The 19831-nt window shown below is 39.2% G+C and overlaps 1 protein-coding gene across 1 annotated transcript in view; it reads right to left on the bottom strand.

Annotated features, from left to right (window-relative positions):
* SGTB (small glutamine rich tetratricopeptide repeat co-chaperone beta) overlaps positions 1-19831 on the bottom strand; it is a 76172-nt gene that overhangs the window by 27179 nt on the left and 29162 nt on the right. The window contains exon 5 of the mRNA XM_043979397.1: positions 12141-12240. Within this exon, the coding sequence (XP_043835332.1) occupies positions 12141-12240 (100 nt within the window). The remainder of the gene's footprint in view (positions 1-12140; positions 12241-19831) is intronic.

Here is a 19831-nt window from a genome sequence, read left to right as displayed (position 1 = left end):
CATAAGGGAGTATCAAAGAATCCAATGATTCATAGACTGAGACCTGGAAGGGTTATTAGAGGTCCTTTAAACCAGTGATGTCAAATACTTAAAAAGAAAAAGGGGCCACTAATCCATACAGAAGGATTTATATAATAGAAACATAATAATTTAGTTTTAAAATGTAATATAATCAGTTTTATTTTATTTCTATTTATTCTGTTAAGTATTTCTCAATTACATTTTCATCTGGTTCAGGCAGCACTCGGGAGTGTTGTGGGTCACATGAGGCCCACTGACCATGTGCTTGTTTGTGGTCCAGATCAATTCTCCCATTTTACAGATGAGAAAACTGAAACTGGAACAGCTAGGTGGTGCAGTGGATAGAGCACTGGCCCTGGAGTCAGGTGGACCTGAGTTCAAATCCTGCCTCAGACACTTGACACTTTCTGGCTGTATGACCCTGGGCAAGTCACTTAACCCCAATTGCCTCATACACACAAAAAAAGTGAGAAAACTGAAACCTAGAGAAATCAAGGGACTTGTTCAAGGTCCCACAGCGGGGATTTGAAGCCTGGCCTTCTAGACTCCAGATCTAGCGCTCCTTCTACTGAGCCATGATGCCTCCTAATTATGGCTCCTAAATGCTCCACCCACACCAAGTGTTTTCATAGCCATGTGTTTCTCTGTTACCCCTTTCTGGCAGTTCATTCTAGCTGTTAGCCTGAGTTCAATTTCAGAATAAAAAAATAAGCTCTGCAAATGTGATAATACATACAACTAAGTCATTTAAAAAAATTATCTAGATGGCACAGTGGATAGTGTGCCCATTCTGGAATCAGGAAGACTTATCTTTCTGAGTTCAAATCTGGCCTCAGACCTTTAATAACTGCATAACTCTGGCTGGGTATGTCACTTAACCTTATTTTCCTTGGTTTCCTCATCTTTAAAAATGAACTGAGAGGCAGCTAGGTGGTGCAGTGGATAAAGCACCGGCCCTGGATTCAGGAGTATCTGAGTTCAAATCCAGCCTCAGACACTTGACACTTACTAGCTGTGTGACCCTGGGCAAGTCACTTAACCCCAATTGCCTCACTAAAAAAAAAAAAAAAAAGAACTGAAAAAAAAAATGAACTGAAGAAGGAAATGGCAAACCAATCTAGTATCTTTGCCAGGAAAACCCCAAATGGGGTTAGGAAGAGTCGGAGACAACTGGGGGGGGGGTGGAAATGGACAATAATAATGGTTTGGAAATCAGTAAGGCAAAAATACTCAAAAATTGAGTTTTAGCTTTTCTTTTACATCTCATAACTCACATGGATGTCTCACTTCTTTATCCTACATTTCTAATTTTTATCTGGTAAAACCTAAATGTAAAATTAATTTGGTATTTAGTTCCCAAGGTAGTAGTTGCTAAAGGCATTTAGTACCTGACATTTTTTAAAACTAGAAAGCCATCAAGATCTAGTGAAAACCCTGTAAAAAGCAAATTTTCACAGAGTTAAATTCCTGACCCTGTCACTATTCTACTCTTCCATCCCACCAAAGAAATGTAGTAGTTCTATTTTAAGGAGGTCAATTCTATGGTCATTTAAAAATAACAACCATGAAATTCTCCACATTTAATTTATAAGTGGTAAATGTTTGCTATGGACATTGCCTTGTGCACTAAAGTTCTCTGAAATCCTTCCATGTGTTTACCAAGATAAGTGGAAAATGATATCAGAAACCAAACCTCTTAAAAAAAAAAAAAAGGACAAAGCCTGAATGAACATCATCAAACCATAGTTTAGCAGCCATTATAAACCTGCACCCAGGTAGACTGAAACCCCTATTAACTGGAAGACTCAGGCAGTGAGATGGAATTATGGGTTAACCTTTCAGTTTCTGTGCAGTTGTACAACTTTCTAACATGTAGTTCATTTCCTGCCATAAAAAAGTAAGAACAGCCAATCTCACATCAATGACTGATGTCTCTGGGGTCGGGTCTCAGTATTATCTTTCTGAACATCACCTCTTTACAAGACTGTAAATGCAGGCAGGGGATACCGGGATAAATGTGTACCGATTACAAGATGGATGAAAAGCAGCTTTGGAGACTAAATCCTTGATAGAAATAATAAAATATGTTCCATTTCCTCATAAAAGCAAAGTTACAATGGGGAAAAGACCAAGAAAAAATTGGGGTTAATTAAAGATCATGGTTAATTTGGGTTTTACTACTCACAGATTTTTGCCCCATGATAAATTCTCATTTCCTACCACAGACCCACAAGCCTGCCACCTGGGGGCAGCTAGGTGGCGCAGTCGATAAAGCACTAGCTCTGGATTCAGGAGGATCTGAATTCAAAGCCAGCCTCAGACACTTGACACTTACTAGCTGTGTGACCCTGGGCAAGTCACTTAACCCTCATTGCCCCGCAAAACAAAACAAAACAACAAAACCTTTCAACACCTTCCATTAGAATATGTTCATCAGAGGAACTACATAGCTATGATGAAAAGACAAGAATGTTGTCAAATACATCCTAGAAAAACCAAAAAGGTACAGGAGTGTAAAGATGAATGTAGATCACTTGATCTACAAAGGATTTTTGTTGTTCAGTCATGTTCAACTCTTTGTGACCCCATGGACCATACAGCACACCAGTCCCTTCTGTCCTCTACTATCTCTCAAAGTCTATCCAAGTTCATGTTTGCTGTTTCCATGATGCTATCATCTCATTCTCTGCCATCTCCTTTTCCTTTTTCCTTCAGTCTTTCCCAACATCAGGATCTTTTCCAATAAATTCTGTCTTCTTATTATGTGGCTAAAGTATTTAAGCTTCAGTTTCAGCATTTGACCTTTCAATTAATAGTCTGAATTAATTTCTTTAAGTATTGACTGATTTGATCTCCTTGCTGTCCAAGGGACTCTCAAAAGTCTTCTCCAGCACCACAGTTCAAAAGCGTTGATTCTGTAGTGCTCAGCTTTGCTTATAGTCCAACTCTCATAGCCAACCATTGCTACTGGAAAAACCTTTGACTATATGGACTTTTGTCAGCAAGGTTAATATCTCTGCTTTTTAGTATGCTGTCTAGATTTGCCATAGCTTTCCTTCCAAGGAACAAATGTCTTTTAATTTTATGGCTGCAGTCAGTGGCTGAGTTCACATGCTTGCTCGCATGCGCTCTCTCTCTCTCTCTCTCTCCACCCCCCCCCTTTTTTTTTTGCTGCGGGCAATGAGGGTTAAGTGACTTGCCCAGGGTCACACAGCTAGTAAGTGTCAAGTGTCTGAGGCTGGATTTGAACTCAGATACTCCTGAATCCAAGGCCAGTGCTTTATCCACTGTACCACCTAGCTGCCCCCCCCCTTTCCCTCTCTCTCTCTCTCTCTTTTCCTCTCTCTCCCTCTCTCTCTCTTTTTCTCTCATTTTCTGCTGCCTATGGAATAAAGTCCTGCCATCTGAAGCCACTCATCATTTGGCTGCCCCCAATCCTCCTAGTCTGCTTCATGTAACTTCTTTTCTAGTCAAACTGGACTCTTCTCTGGTCCTCAAACATTCTTAATGCTTTCCTACCTCCAGGCTTTTGTCTCAGTTTTTCAAGTCCAAGTTCAAATATCCTTCTTCATGAAGTCTTATAAAATCCCTCCTAGCTGGAGATGATTTCCTTCTCTTTTCTTAAGACCTAAAGCATTCTTTTACACAGGTAATTGTCATTCAGTGTAGAATGTGCATGCCTTCTTCTCCCTACTACACAGTAAATTCCTTGAGGGCAGAGTCCATATGTTATTCATCTTTGTTTCTCTCTCATCACTGAATACAGTGTCGTTTTTCAATATCACTCAATATGATGCCTCTAACATAGTAGACACTCAGCAGTTATTTGTTGGACAAAGTATGAATGAACTCATTAATAGTTTGAAGAAAAAAATATTTTTATGATACTATTAATAACATGGTACCTAATGGGGTCACAAAGAGTTGGATACAAGTGAAAAAGAAAAACAACAAGAACAAATATTAAAAAACAGCTCTATTGTCTTTTGAGGATTTATAAACATTTATTAATATTCATTTATAGTGGAGAACCAAAGGAAAAGATACAGAATGAACAGAGAACACAAAATAGAAATGTAAGGATTCCTGACTTCTAATGCATTTCTCGCTTCATGTCCCACTCCCTAACAAACCTACTTCTAAAAACACATTCCCAGGCAGTATAGTCTAATGATTCTTTAATGCTAGGCCACTGGTGGCTCTCTTGAGCTAGGGAGTTCTAAACTGTTAGAGGGCTAAGGCTGATCAAATGACTACACTAAGTCCAACAACAATATGGCAACCCTCCAGCAGTAGAGGGCCACAAATCTGTCTAAGGAGGGGTGAATTGGCCCGGGTTAGAAAGGGATCAGGTGAAAGCTTCTATGCCAAATAGTAGAGGGATCAAGCCTGTGGCTGCTATACTCTCTACTCAAGCAAAATAGGGAGACTCAGTCTCGAAAACAAAGTGAAACCAAGAACATAGAGGAATGCCAGACTTGGTTCTGAGTATCACTTGACTTTAGATGTTTCCTTGGATCAAATGTAACTTTGGGTAGAAGAGTAATTCTAGCTGTATTTGGGCACTGGGACGCTGGATGATGACACATTTAAAACATATTAAAAGCTTAAAGCATTATGACTTAGGTTTTTAAAAAAAGTTGGAATAAAATTCCCAGTATTCTGAATCTCAGAAACCTTCACCAACTACATTTAAATATCAAATAAAGCCCCCTTGGGGTAGCTAGGTGGCACAGGGCATCAGCCCTGGATTCAGGAGGACTGGAGTTCAAATTTGGCCTCAGACACTTGACACTTGCTAGCTGTGTGACCCTGGGCAAGTCATTTAACCCCAATTGCCTACCCACCCCCCAAAAAAGAAGAAGACAAATAAAGCCCTCTTTATTCTGAATTTCTGAAGCTGGCATTGAACAATAAATTCATCTGACCTAACATAAAACTCATCAAAACACAGTTTCAAAAAGTAGTCAGTATTTCTTTTATCAACTTTTATCTTAAAAGCAAGATAGTCTTGGATTAATGCATGATCACCATGTGACAATGTAGCATAGGGATCACTTACAGGTCAGTTGGAAAACTCAGTCCTGTCAGTCATGGGCTATGGCCGCATTGATTGACAAAACTCCCTACCATTCTTTTCCCCAGTCTCACCGAGCCAGCCAATATTTCAAGCAAAAGATTCAGAGAAGAGCCATAACAACAGCTTTAAGCCAAACCTAGCACTCTATGACTCATCTTGAAATGTGAGAAAGGCTAAAAGAAAGGGTCATGGTATCAGCAATGGCTTCCAAACAAAATTCTCTCCATGACTTGAGAGTTATCATTGTGTACCCTCCGCTGACATTGTATACAAGGTTTCAAATGAATAACCAAAAAAGTTTCTTATCATAAAAAAAAAATGACCCTGATACAACACATTTAGAAGGTATTTAAAAGTAATTTAGAAAGGATATAACTTTCAATCAGTTTGTTCATCAATAGAATTCTATTGTCTCTCAAGTGACACAAAAGCTTTCTGACCATATGTAATTTGATAACTGAGTCCAAATGAAACCTGTTTTTTTTAAGTAGGTAGAATAATAAAGGCCTGAAGTTATTCCATTAGAATCTGTAAGGAAGACCAAAGCTATCATACTCCTTAAAAGAAAAAAAGTAGCCAATGTAGTTATTGTGGTAGATCTTTAATAAAAGTTTTTTTCTTTGGTAAAAACGTTTGTAAAGGAAAGTGTAGGACAGGTACTTGTAGTGGAAACAGCATGAAATCTGGGATCAAGAGAGCCAGGTTCAAATCTGGACTCATCCTCTTACCACCTGTGTGACCTCTGGCAAGTCACTTAGCTTCTCTTGTCCTCAGACTCTTGATAGGAAAAATGAGGGGATTGAATTAGATGATCTCTAAGGTCTCTCCCAACTCTCAATCTAAGATCTTATGACCTCCACCAGCCCAATGTTTCTAACATTTTTCTAGAGCATATGATTAGGATTGGCAGGCTCGCAGAAGGAGCCTGTGAATAATGTGTTCTCAACTCTTTTCATCCCCTTGTGAAAAAATCTTCCGTACAAGTACAATAAGCAGATCTATCCCTTCCATTGTGACAGCCTGTAAGCTCACCAACTGACTTGCTTGAGGAAGAGCTGCTTGTAGCCTCAGCTGTATCTAAGCGCAAAGCACAGAGAAAAGAGCAAGCATCAAAGGCTAGGAAGAGAACAGGAGGCTCTATTTGTAGCTCCTCTGTGGTGAAGCCAAACATACTGACATCTGAATTGAATAACAATGTGATCTGCTGTCTCTGCATGCACCGTCTGCTTATCAGGGCAGAACTAATGAAATTTCAGCGCAATAATGCATTCAGTGTTAGCATATCTTGGTGAGCACTTCTAATAGCTTTAGCTTGTTAGATGGAAAGCACAAAAATGGTTTCCAAGTGTTCCATGTTTATAGCAAATAGGGCAGAAAAAACCCTCAAGTGGTGCCTAAAATCCCTGGCAATTCATTTCCCAACTAAATATGAAGCACATCAGGGATTTAGTGAACACCCTTAATAAAATACATATTCTAACCACTATACAAGTCTTTCCATTGGTTTTTAAGACAAATCTGGTTTTTAAGAAAAATCATGACTGAACAGCAACAAGAATGATGAAGTAGGAAACTGTAGGATTTCCTTCAAATAAGCATTAATCAAGCAGCTACAATTCCTGAATAATACCACAGAGAAGTGATGGCAAAAGGTAGGGCTGATCCAAAATACAAAGTTCCCAATCATCTTCTTGGTAGATGTGTGCTGTTGTTGCTGTTGTTGTTGTTGTTGTTGTTGTTGTTGTTGTTGTTGTTTGTCCTTCATTCTCGGAGGACCATGACATCAGGGTGATGTCATGACTTGCACTGAATTGGATTTAAGTGAGGGAGGGTTGTGCAAAGTCAACAGCCTCACTCTCCTCCAGAGCCATCTGGGTCCGGTGGCAAGATATGTATCAAGACAACTAGAGATAGCCCCGGATGTTTAAGGAAATTGGAATTAAGTAACTTGCCCACATATGGTGAGTGTCTGAGGTGAGGTTTGAACTCAGGTCCTTCCAAATCCAGGGCCACTGCTCTATCCACTGCACCATCAAGCTTCCCCAGATATGTGCTATACATACAAAGGCCTGTGGGGTAGAGAAGGCTGTGGGCAAACTCACAAGGTATACCTATGTCCTTGGAAGACTAATTACCTGAGTTTGTAATATGTTAAACCAAGGTTCTTAACCCAAACCCAGACTCCAAGGGGTCTGTGGATAGATTTCAGGGCATCTGCAAACTTGGGTAGGAAAAAAAATGCATCTTTATTTTTACTAATCTTTAACTGAAATATAGCATTTCCTTCAATTATGAGTTATTTACAACAACCAAACATTATTCTGAGGAGAATTTGTTCAGAAGCTTCACTAGACTGCCAAAAGGTCTGTGATAAAAGAAAGGTTCAAAACCTCTGAACTACATACTTATCACAAACATTCAATTGCTACTGACCTTGAAATATTCATATAATCATTCTGACCAGTGCGGGAAGAGCACCTAGGAGATCCTCATCTCCTACTCCCAGCATGATTGGTCAGAGCTTGCCATTGGGAATCCACTCAGTTCACTGACCAATATAGCTCAAGATATTCTACAAGCATGGCATAAATTCTGTCAACCAATAATGAAGGCACAGCTCTTAGAAAGCAACAACTGGACCCTTTACCCCTCAGAGCCAATATGGGTCATATTCAGACCAAGACTGTGAAGAAGGAGGCTTGGGTCAGCATTGAAAAATACTACACATACATGGGCAACAATTTCCACACCAATGAGTTTGTGTGCACAAGCAGATCACCACCATACTCAGTAATAATCTCCACAACAAGATCTCAGGATATGTTATTCATTTGAAGAAGTGAAACCAGAGAGGTCCTGTGAGAGGTATTGCCATCAAATTGCAGGAAGAAGAAAGAGAAAGGAGGGATAATTACATTCCTGAGGTCTCTGGATCAAGACATCTTTGAAGTGGATGCTGATACCAAAGAAAAGTTGAAACTCCTGGACTTTCATAGTTTGTCCAACCTGCACGTTACCCAGCCCACTGACGAGATGAACTTAAAAACACCAAGTGGAGTTTAATATTTACTTTTGCCTTCTTTCCAATAAACTTGGGAAACCTACCCCCATCCAGAAGAAGGAAAGAAAGGAGGGAGGGAAAGAGGGGAGGAGGGAGGAAGGAAGGAAGGAAGGAAGGAAGGAAGGAAGGAAGGAAGGAAGGAAGGAAGGAAGGAAGGAAGGAAGGAAGGAAGGAAGGAAGGAAGGAAGGAAGGAAGGAAGGAAGGAAGGAAGGAAGGAAGGAACTGAGAACTGTAAGAGCCTCTAAGAGTACTATAAAAATTCAGTGCCATAGTGGCCCACTAGAGCCATTCAACCTGCAGTTACTGACCTAATGGCACCTGACTGCAACTCAAATGATTAAAAACTGATTATATTTCCAGAGACAGGAGACTGGGGTCCAGGACATCTATGTTGAAATACTCAGGTAAAGATAAGCTAAGAAAGGTCATCAGCCTAGATACAAGAGTATCCACTTTGCAATGTCACAAGAGTAATATCCTTCTAATGCTGCATCAACACATGTGGAGTAGAAACATGAACAATAACCTTTCAATGCCATGTGATGTCATAACACTATAACACATATACTACATATATATATATGATTCTCACGCCACTTCATAAGTGTTTTAATAACTGCATTTGTAATTCAAAGGTGAGTCTATGCTTATTATTTTATTTCTATTTTTTTTTTGTGCGGGGCAATGAGGGTTAAGTGACTTGCCCAGGGTCACACAGCTAGTAAGTGTCAAATGTCTGAGGTCAGATTTAAACTCAGGTCTTCCTGAATCCAGGGTTGGTGCTTTATCCACTGTACTTATTATTTTTGTTATTAGAAGCCCAAATAAGAGTCAGTGGACCAAGACACCCCAAGGACACAGTAATGCCACTACTGTTCCTTATTACACTACTCATATATTTCCAAGCTGCTTTCTTTGTGGTCTGACTATTTTATTTGTCTCTAGTTTTCATTCATTCATCCATCAAGTAATGAGTTTCTACTATGTACATGGCATCTTGGTACATGCAGAGGGTTGGAGCAACTAAGTGATACAGTGGATAAAGCATCGACCCTGGAACCAGGAGGAATTGAGTTCTAATCTAGTCTTAGACACTTACTAGCTATGTGACCCTAGGCAAGTCACTTGACCCTAATTGCCTCCCAAAACTAGATGATAGACAGACAGATGGATGAATTCAAAGGTTTGTAGTTAGAATTTGTATTCCACAAGGAAACGCTTGCCCTCCAATAGCTTACAAATTAGAGGGGAAAAACCAAAACCAAAATCAGTGTCTTATTACATACTACAGCATGGTGAAGTCAATTGAAAGCTGTATTGGAAACCAGGAAAACCTGGGGTCAAGTCCTGCCTGAGATACATACTGGCTGTATGACTGACAAAGCCACTTAACTTCTCAGTGTTCAGACAAGTCTCTGAATTTAAGCTGCAGAAAAGTACTGATTTACATTGGTAAAGGGTATGTCCTCATCAGCGAGTTCTCCATGCCTATATAATCACAGATCTGGTCCCTATCCCTATATGACTCTCTAACAATATTTTAAGACATAAACGTGTGGATCAGAGAATGATGAAGTAGATAAAATTGTATAGATCTTTGTCTTTTTAATAAGGAAGGAAACTTTGTGAGCAGGGGCCTTGTCTCAATGTTTTCTATATTAATTTCTATATTCATTTATTCAACAAATATTTATTGAGTTTGGGCCAAGTGTGAGGCTATATGCTGTACACAGAGAAGTCAAAGACATGATCTCTGGGCTTTAAGAGACTTCAAATTGAGGAGATAAACTGAATGTCAACAAATAATTATAATATGTGGCCACATAGGTTACAATGCATGCATACAATCAGTGTGTGTGACTAAGAAGCAACATGGTACAGTGAACGGAGGGATGGCTTTGGAAACAGATATTGTTGTCATTCACTTGTTTTAGTTGTGCCCAAGTTTTCATGACCCCATTTGGGGTTTTCTTGGCAAAAATACTGGAGTGATTTGCTATTTCCTTCTTCAGTTCATTTTACAGATGAGGAAACTGAGGCAAATAAGGTTAGGTGACTTGTCCAGGGTCACATAGCTACTAAGTATCTGGGGTGGATTTGAACTGAGGAATACGAATTTTCCTGAGTTTAGGCCCAGCACTCTATCCTCTGCATCACCTAGCTGCCCTGGAAGCACATATAAAATCTACCAAATATAAGATGTATGACTAAGGGTAAGTCATAACCTCTCAGTGGGCAGCTAGGTGGCACAATGGATAAAGAGCCAGACCTGGAGTCAGGAAGACCTGAGTGCAAATCTGTTGTCAGATACTTATTAGCTGTGTGACTCTGGGCAAGTCCCTTAACCTTGTTTGCCTCAGTTTCCTCATCTGCAAAATGAACTGGAGAAGGAAATGCAAACCACTCCAGTATCTTTGCCAAGAAAACCCCAAATGGGATCATACAGACGCAGATATGACTGAAACAACTGAACGATGCAAGTGCTCCAGGCAACTCCAAGACTACTAGTCATAGACTTGTCATTGATCTGTATTAAGGAAGGATTTTTAATCCTGGGAGTTCCCCATATGGATGAAATCACCTATCTGGTCTAAAAACAAACAAAATCCAGTTCTTTTGTTGTTGTTGTTGTTGTTTTTTGTTTTGTTTTTTGGTGAGGCAATTGGGGTTAAGTGACTTGCCCAGGGTCACACAGCTAGTAAGTGTCAAGTGTCTGAGGCTGGATTTGAACTCAGGTCCTCCTGAATCCAGGGGTGTTGCTTTATCCACTGCACCACCTAGCTGCCCCCAAAACCTAGTTCTGTGTATAAAGATGACTTATACCGTTAATCCTAGACATGCTATGAGGAGTGAAAAGTTCACTGCTGGCTAGGATATTCAGCAAAAGCACCACATGACAGGTAAAATTTTAGGGGAGAAAGTACCCTGAAGGACAGAGAGGATTTTGACCAATAAAGATGAGGGGAAACCTATTTATTGGTTGTTTCCTATTCTTTTAAGAACTCCACACAGTAAAAAGGAAAACAGACTCATTGTGAAAAAGCATGTTTTGTGAGAAGTATTTCTGATTATGGATAAGACCATAAAAAGGAATCTTAAAAGGAATATTTGTATCTGCTCCTCTGAGCCTCCAAATGATAGAAGCCAGCTGGCTGAGAAACGGCATGGGGGAGCTGGCAGGACAACCGTCTATCGAGATATTTATAGACATTTGAGCTATGAGAGTCTCACCTAAAAGACTGGAAGCCATCCTTGAGCTTTATTCAATATTGGTTTAAACATAAGAATAAAATATTCTAATTACTGTAAATTAAACACTCTTCTCCTACTGGACTCCTTTGGGGAAAGGCACTGTTTTAAAGGCAAGAGTACTATTATTATGGATTTCAGATTTCATGAGAGCTGAGAGAATGTCAAGCATGGAAAGATTCTTGGCTATACTTAATGTCCCACTGCCAGACACAGAAGAGTCCTGGATTCCTAATCTCATTATAAATAATAGGCTTATCTGGGCCGGCCGACCTCTCTTAAATTTTCAAATAGGGGCCATAGTCTGTTCATAATTAAAACTATTTCTTGCTTCTTTAATATGGACATTTCTGGGCTATACCAAAGGAGCAGCATTTCTTGTACTGGGTATTATCTGAACCCAGGGATTGCATAGCATTTTTTAAGATACCTATCATAAAATTCCACAGGCCCAACTAAGGAACTGAGCTGGAGGTCTTTGAAACCCAGCACAGGAAATGGAACCTGAGCCTTTAAAGCACAACTTCAGGAAAGCATCAGCCATCCCATACTGCTGAGGTTTTCTTCACTGCTGTGCCCAAGCAACACAAGGGTTCCCCTTTATTAGACCATGTCAACAAGTGCAGGAGATTTGAAAGGCTTCTAATTCATAGGTCAGCTCTCCCCGCCATACTTTTTTGTCCAAAAGTTTAGAGTTTTAAACTGGTTGCAATAAAATAACTCTTTACCTGTTACAATAATAAACTGCATTATTTGGATCCAGTTCTATGGCCTGTGTATAGCACTCCACTGCAGCACCATAGTTTTCCTCCTTCATGTGGTTATTACCTAAAAAAAAGATAGTTAAGAATGTCACAAACTCTGACATTCAAACAGAACACTCAAGAGAAGCATAGAAATCCAAACATGAAAGAGTAATCATAAGGGATGCAATAATGTTAAACTGTTGACATTCCTCTATGGGATGATGATACATGTAACTCATTATTAGGGCAGTTAGAAGGAGTTTTCATAGAGGGCATGTATATGAGGCAATTTTGTTAGAATGATCTTCCCCCAAAAATGAAGGACTGAGAAAGAGGAATGCCCTGGGAGAAGAAGGGAGAAACAGAATGGGGAATTTTTCTCATGTAAAAGAGACATGCAAGGAAGAGCTTTTTTTTTTTTGGAGACAATTGGGGTTAAGTCACTTGCCCAGGGTCACACAGCTAGTAAGTGTCAAGTGTCTGAGGCTGGATTTGAACTAAGGCTCTCCTGATTCCAGGGCCAGTGCTCTATCCATTGTGCCACCTGGCTGTCCCAAGGAAGAGTTTTTTTTTTGTTGTTTTTGTTTTTGTTTTTGTTTGTAGGCAATGGGGGTTAAGTGACTTGCCCAGGGTCACACAGCTAGTAACTGTCAAGTGTCTGAGGCCGGATTTGAACTCAGGTACTCAAGGAAGAGTTTTTTAATAGTAGACAGGAAAATGGGAGGGGATGGTGAGAAATACTTGAACCTCACTCTCACTGGAATTGGTTCAAAGTGGGAAGATACGCCTACACACTTGGTTGTGTATAGAAATGTAACTTACCCAAAAGGAAAATATGAGGGGATGGGGGAAAGAGAAAAGGTGGAGGGGGATAATGAGGGGGGTATATTAAAGGAGGCAGTAGTTAGCAGCAAAATACTTTGCAGAGGGACAGGAGGAAGGGAAGGAGCAAGAGAGACACACAGAGAGACAGACAGACAGACAGGCAGAGACAGAGACAGAAGATAATGAGATGGAGGGAAATACACAGTTAGTAGATGTAACTGTGAATGTGAATGGGATGAGGATGAGCTCATTCATAAAATAGAAGCAGATAGCAGAATGGATTAGAAACCAGAATCCAACAATATGTTGTTTACAAGAAACACACTTGAAATAGCCACACACACAGAGTTAAAATAATGGGCTGGTACAGAATTTATTATGCTTCGGCTGAAACAAAATAGGCAGGGGTAGCAATCATGATAGGAGACAAAGCAAGAGCAAAAAATAGACCTAATTAAAAGAGATAATCCGGGAAACTGCATTTTGTTAAAAGGTACTATAAACAATGAATATCGACATTTTTACAGAAAGTTTCTCTGATAAAGATCTTATTTCTCAAATATATAGTGAGTAAAGAACTAAATCAAATTTATAAAAATAAGAATCATTCCCCAACTGATAAATGGTCAAAGGATGTGAACAGTTTTCTGAAGAAGAAATCAAAGCTATCCATACTCACATGAACAAATGCTTTAAATCACTATTGATTAGAGAAATGCAAATTATAACAACTGTGAGGTACCACCTTACACCTCTCAGAAATTACTAATGCTGGAGAGAATAAGAGAAAAATAGGTATACTAATGAACTGCTGGTGGAGTAGTAAATTGATCCAGCCATTCTGGAGAACAATTTGAAACTATGCCCAAAGGGGTATAAAACTGTACATACCCTTTGACTCAGCAATACTACTACTAAGTCTGTACCCCAAAGAGATCGAAGAAAAGTTAAAAGGACCTATATATACAAAAATATTTATAGCAACTCTTTTTGTGGTAGCAAATTGGAAATCAAGAGGATGCTCATCAATTGGGGAATAGCTGAACAAGTTGTGGAATATGACTGTAATGGAGAACTATTAGGTTATAAGAAATGATGAGGGGGGTGGTTTCAGAAAAATATGGCAAGAGATATATGAACAGATGCAAAGTGAAGTCAGAAGAACTGGGAAATCATTGTGTACAGTAAAAGAAATGTAATGATGATCAACTGTGAAAGATTTTTCCAAAGGACTCATGATGAAAAAATTCTATCCACCTCCAGAAAGAGAACTTATGAACTCTGAGTACAAAATGAAGTATAATTTTCTCACTTTATTTTTCTTTCAATATGGCTATTATGGAAATATCTTGCATAATTCCAAATGTATAATTGTTATCATATTGCTTGCTTTCTCAGTGGGTCGGGGAGGGGTAGGATAGAGGAAGAGAATTAGGAACTCAAAATTTGAAAAGAAAAGAATGCCATAAATACTTTTTAAAAAGGAAGAAATAGGGGCAGCTAGGTGGCACAGTGGATAGAGCACTGGCCCTGGAATCAGGAGTCCCTGAGTTCAAATCCGGCCTCAGACACTTAACACTTACTAGCTGTGTGACCCTGGGCAAGTCACTTAACCCCAATTGCCTCACAAAAAAAAAAAGGAAGAAATAAATAAAATTTAAATGCTAGGGAAAAAATGAAACAATAAACACAGTGGGACAATGTAGTCCTCTACACCTTTTAGTCAACCATGTTACTGTGAAGATCAAAGTCAGCTTCTGTGGTAGCTATTAGGGATTAACTCTATGAACATTTATAGTTGGACAAAGTAAAAGCCAAGTCCTTCATTCAGTGTTTTAAATCAAATAGTTTCTTATTTCCTCTTGCTTGTGCTATTTTCTTGTCTTACTTGTGCTTTATCAAAATCACGCCATCCAAAAGTTTTAGAGTAGAGAAATGTAACTTACCCAAAAGGAAAATATGAGGGGATGGGGGAAAGAGAAAAGGTGGAGGGGGATAACGAGGGGGGTATATTAAAGGAGGCAGTAGTTAGCAGCAAAATACTTTGCAGAGGGACAGGAGGAAGGGAGTTTTAAGATAAACCTTTTTGCAAGTATAGAAACCAACATATTTGTTAGAAATAAACATTTGTGCTTTGTACCCTAGTTCTTAAAAGTGGTTGTTATTGTTCAGTCTTTTTCAGTTGTGTTCAACTCATTGTGACCTCATTTGGAGTTTTCTTGACAAAGATACTGGAGTGGTTTTCCATTTTCTTCTCCAGCTCATTTTACAGATGAGGAAACTGAGGCAAAAAGGGTTAATTGACTTGCCCATGGTCACACAGACAGTAAGTGTGTCTGAGAATGAGTCTTCCTGACTTCAGGCCTGGCATTCTATCCACTGCACCACTTAGCTGCCCTAAAAGTGGTTAGCCTATGCCTTTAAGACTAACCTTAGAAGATGAGTAGAAAATGGGTTAGAATCCTCACAGGGAATTGCTGAATATTTTCCATGAGTCAGCACTCTGGACCAAGGCCAGGGGGAATAGAAGAAACACCCCAGGCTCCAAGGGAAAGTCTGTATATAGGAAGAGCAGTTCCATTACTGCTGGCCACATGATTTTCTGCATCAAATTGCCATTTTTTCTACACAGTAAACTGAAAAGGAGGCTGAGGTAGGCCTCCAAGTGGTTTTTTAACACACAGCACGTTCCCTAAATAAGTACCCTGCCTACCACAGGGAATCTGTTGGTTGTTATTCACAGCTTAGGACATTAGGATCTGTTTCTCTGCAATAGGTAACCTTGGCTGGAACATCGGGCTTCATCCCTACTCTCTTTTAAAGAGGCCAAGTGATCTTTAACTTCTACTTGAATACCTGCCAGAAAGGGACAGAGGAGTATTTGTTACAGAACTTCCCAGGGAATCTCAGGACTTCTCAGAGAACAGCTCCTCTTTAGTTTAATATCACAAAAGAGCCAGCTCTACACATAGGTGGCAAAGAACTTTCTGCTCCCACTCAAGCAGTGCAATCTCCTCCTCACCCCCATTCCAACCCCACCCCCATCAGAATCTTGGGCAAAGAATTGTAGGATCATCAAAGCTTAGAGTGAAAAGAGCCTCATTATAGATAAAGAAACTCGGGCCCAGAGATATAGACCCTGTGGAGGACCTTGGCTCCCATCTATCACAATGCATCTCACTTTATACATAATAGAGACCTGAAAGCAGCAGCTTTCATTTTTCATTGTTCTTTTTGGTTTTAAATAACCTACATTTTCTAATCTGTGCCTGCCTTTTCTTCTCTCCCTGAGTCATCCTTTATGGCAAAAAATAAACAAGAGTTTTTTTTAAGTTCAAAAAAACTAACCAACATTATATGAACCTAATCCTTTGCAGAGGTGGGGGATTATACGTGTGAAACACTGCAGATAATCTGTTATTTTTTTATATTCAAAATTCTTCCACTAAAGTTTACTCTAATGCCTTATCTAGGTATGAAGGTGACCCCTGTATTCTCAAAGTTAATGCCAGCAATCAGGTTCTGCCAAACAGGAAAGGATTTTAGTACAAACTAAACATGTCCAAGAACCAGTCTAGCAGTTGAAATGTCTATGAAACTCCCACCATTAGATTGCAAACTCTTTGAGAAGGAGGAAACTGTCTTATTTTTTTATTTCTATCTCTAGCTCTTTAGTGGGTCTATACAATCCACCCAATCCTTGTTGTTACCACCCACTGATCTCCTTATTCTCCCATTTTTAAAAATTATTTAGATCACAAATTTTTAATCTCAGATTCACAGTTTTCCCTCTCCATTTATACCTGATTCCTCAATCAGGAATTTCCACATTCAATTTTATTTGACAAACATTTAGTAAGTACCTACTATAGGCAAGACATTGTATGTAATAAAAAATGCTAAAAATTATTCAATCCCTGGACTGAAAATGGTTCTAGAGAAATTAAAAGAGAGATGCCTTTTAGCTGGAAGGATCAAAGATGGCTTCATATAGGAGTAAGTAATTGAGCCAAATCTTAAAAGAGTAGGATTTGAGAACTGTGAAGAAAGATGTTGTCTACCTGACAGAGAGATGATGGACACAGGGTGTAGACAGAGATATATATTTTGGGATGTGGTCAGGGCAGGAATTCATTCTGCTTGACTATGGATATTTATTACAGATTGTTTTCCCTTTTTTTTTTTCAATGAGAGAGGAAGGTGGAAAAAAAAAAAAAGAAAAAATAGCTATGTGACCATGGGTAAGTCACTTAACCCTCAATGTCCAGCAAAAAAAAAAAAAGAAGAAGAAGAAAAAGAGAGGGGAATGTGAGAGGAAGAGAAAATAGACTTTTCTGTTCATTGAAAAAAACATAATTTAATTTTTAAAAAGAGAGAGAAGGATTCTGATAGAAAGAGGAATAAGGGAATGCATTCCAGGGATGCAGGAAAGGCTTTGCAAATGAACAAAAGTAGAAGATGCCATCACAAGTTTTGGGGACAGTCAGGCAACCATGTGGTTTGTAACACAGTCAAGGGCAGTAATGAGAAATAAGGCTAGGAAAGGCTGGAGTCAGATTATGGAAGGCCTTAAATACCTGGGTAATTCATGTTTTATTCTTCAGACAATAAGGAATGACCTAAGGTTTTTGAGCAAGTGAGTAAATGGTTACACCTATTTCACAGGAAGATTATTTTTGCTCTTTGAATTGCAGATTGGAAAGAATGAAGGCAGTTCAAGTTAAGAGTCTAATGGTCCAAGTGAAGGGTGACAAGGGCCTGAATTAGACTATTAGCAGTGTGAAAAAGTAGAATAGGACAGGTAAGAGCAGTATTGGGAAGCAGAATTGACATGATTTGGCAACAGATGTAGGAGATGAGAAAGAGGGGGAAAAGTTCTTTGATTCTTCCAGATTCACCTAGCATATCTCTCTGTATTCACTTGTCCCTACATCCAGCCTTGACCCATGAATATTTTTGGTTCACCAGACATTACAATCTGAATCCTTTGTCCTGTCCTTTCTAATCAAATGCTCATCCTTGGAAAACTAGTTCCAACGGAGTTTTCCAATCCCTGCTCCATGGCTACTGGTCATTGCTGGACAAAAATCACAAAATCAAGTTGATTTCACCCAGTAAAAAATTCAAGTTACATGGCATCACTTGGTTCCTTGTTTCTACTCAACAAGTTGTTGTTCATTTGTTTCAGTAATGCCTGACCCTTCGTGACCCCATTTGGGGTTTTCTTGGCAAAGATACTGGGGTGGTTTGCCATTTCCTTCTCCAACTCATTATACAGATGAGGAAACTAAGGCAAACAAGGTTTGAATTGCCCAGGGTCACATAGCTAAGTAAGTGTCTAAGACCGGATTTGAACTTAGGTCTTCCTGACTCCAAGTCCAGCCCTCTATTTACTGTACCACCTACCTTCTACTCTTTTCTTAAGGACTCCTTATCTTACTGACCACAGTAACTGTTTCCAACCTTGTATACTCTGCTCTCACATTCTATCACACCTAACATTAAACAAAAAAAGTGGTTTATAACCTCCAACTATTCCAAGAAAGATAAGGACAACTGATAACAACTTTCCTAGCTCCTCTTCCTCACTTCTTCAAAGCTTCTCAGCATCATTACTTTCATTCTCCCTCATTCCTTTTGCTCAAAAATGAAAAACTATTACTGCTACATATTAAGAAAGGGATCTTTAATCTCTTTAGTGTTATTTACACCTTTGGCAGTTTAGTGAAGCCTGTGGACCTCTTCTCAGAACCATGTTTTTAGATGCATAAAATAGAATTACAAAGGAAACTAATTATATTGAAATAAGTAATCAAGATTTTTTTTTCATGAACCCCTGCACTAAAGCCATACCACTACCTATGCTTTGATTCCTTCAGCTACACATTCTAACAATACTTTCTGCTTCTCTCATGAATCATAAGGTTTTCCCTTTCCAGTGGAATTTTTTCCCATTTGTCCACCAAATACTAAGGTCCCCTTGATACTTTGATGTAGAATGATACCCACGCATGCCTTCTTCTTCTATGTCATTATTATCCATGACCTCCTTTAAGTATTCCACAGGGAGGTCCTTCCAATTTGTTGGGTGTTATCCTCTGAAACCTCTTGATATTGCTTTGACACTAATCTAGCACCGAAGTCAACCATCAGTTATCACTCACACATGACTGGCCTTCCTTCTTTTTGCACTAATACATTTTTCTGATTATATCTTTTGTGTTGTTTTGTTTTGTTGAGGGACAATGAGGGTTAAGTGATTTGCCCAGGGTTACACAGCTAGTGTCAAGTATCTGAGGCTGAATTTGAATTCAGGTCCTCCCGAATCCAGGGCCAGTGCTTTATTCACTGCGCCACCTAGCTGCTCCCCTGATTATATCTTTTATGATGCTCCTGCACAACTGTTTATTGGTAATATACATCCTACTCACACTCAGCATATGCCTTATATTTTAAGTGACATGAAGTTTTCATTCTTCAGAGACTTTGTATTCCATGACTTGGAACCATGTAAGTCCACCAGAAGAATATTGATGGCTTTGTTTTGTTTTGTTTTGTTTTGTTTTTTACAAAAAAAGAAAAAAAAAGATGTCTGTTTCAGGAAGTAGCTTGAGGTGATTAAGAGCATCATGCAATTTCCCAAAGACAATCCTATCCCTTTCTCTGTTCATTTCAATTCTGGGGCCAGTTTATTGTCTTTAAGCAATCTCTGCCCAAGATCTACGTACTAATATACCAAGTTGATGGGTTGGCCATCCATCTATATATGACAGAATGAATAACAGTCATTCTTCATCCACTTGGTTTTCTCCCATCAATCTTCAAAATATACCATCTCCTTTCCCTTC

Source organism: Dromiciops gliroides, chromosome 1, assembly GCF_019393635.1.
Source record: "Dromiciops gliroides isolate mDroGli1 chromosome 1, mDroGli1.pri, whole genome shotgun sequence".
Classification (NCBI taxonomy): domain Eukaryota; kingdom Metazoa; phylum Chordata; class Mammalia; order Microbiotheria; family Microbiotheriidae; genus Dromiciops; species Dromiciops gliroides.
The sequence above is the reverse complement of the archived record's forward strand: the minus strand, read 5'-3'. Positions and strand labels throughout refer to the sequence as shown.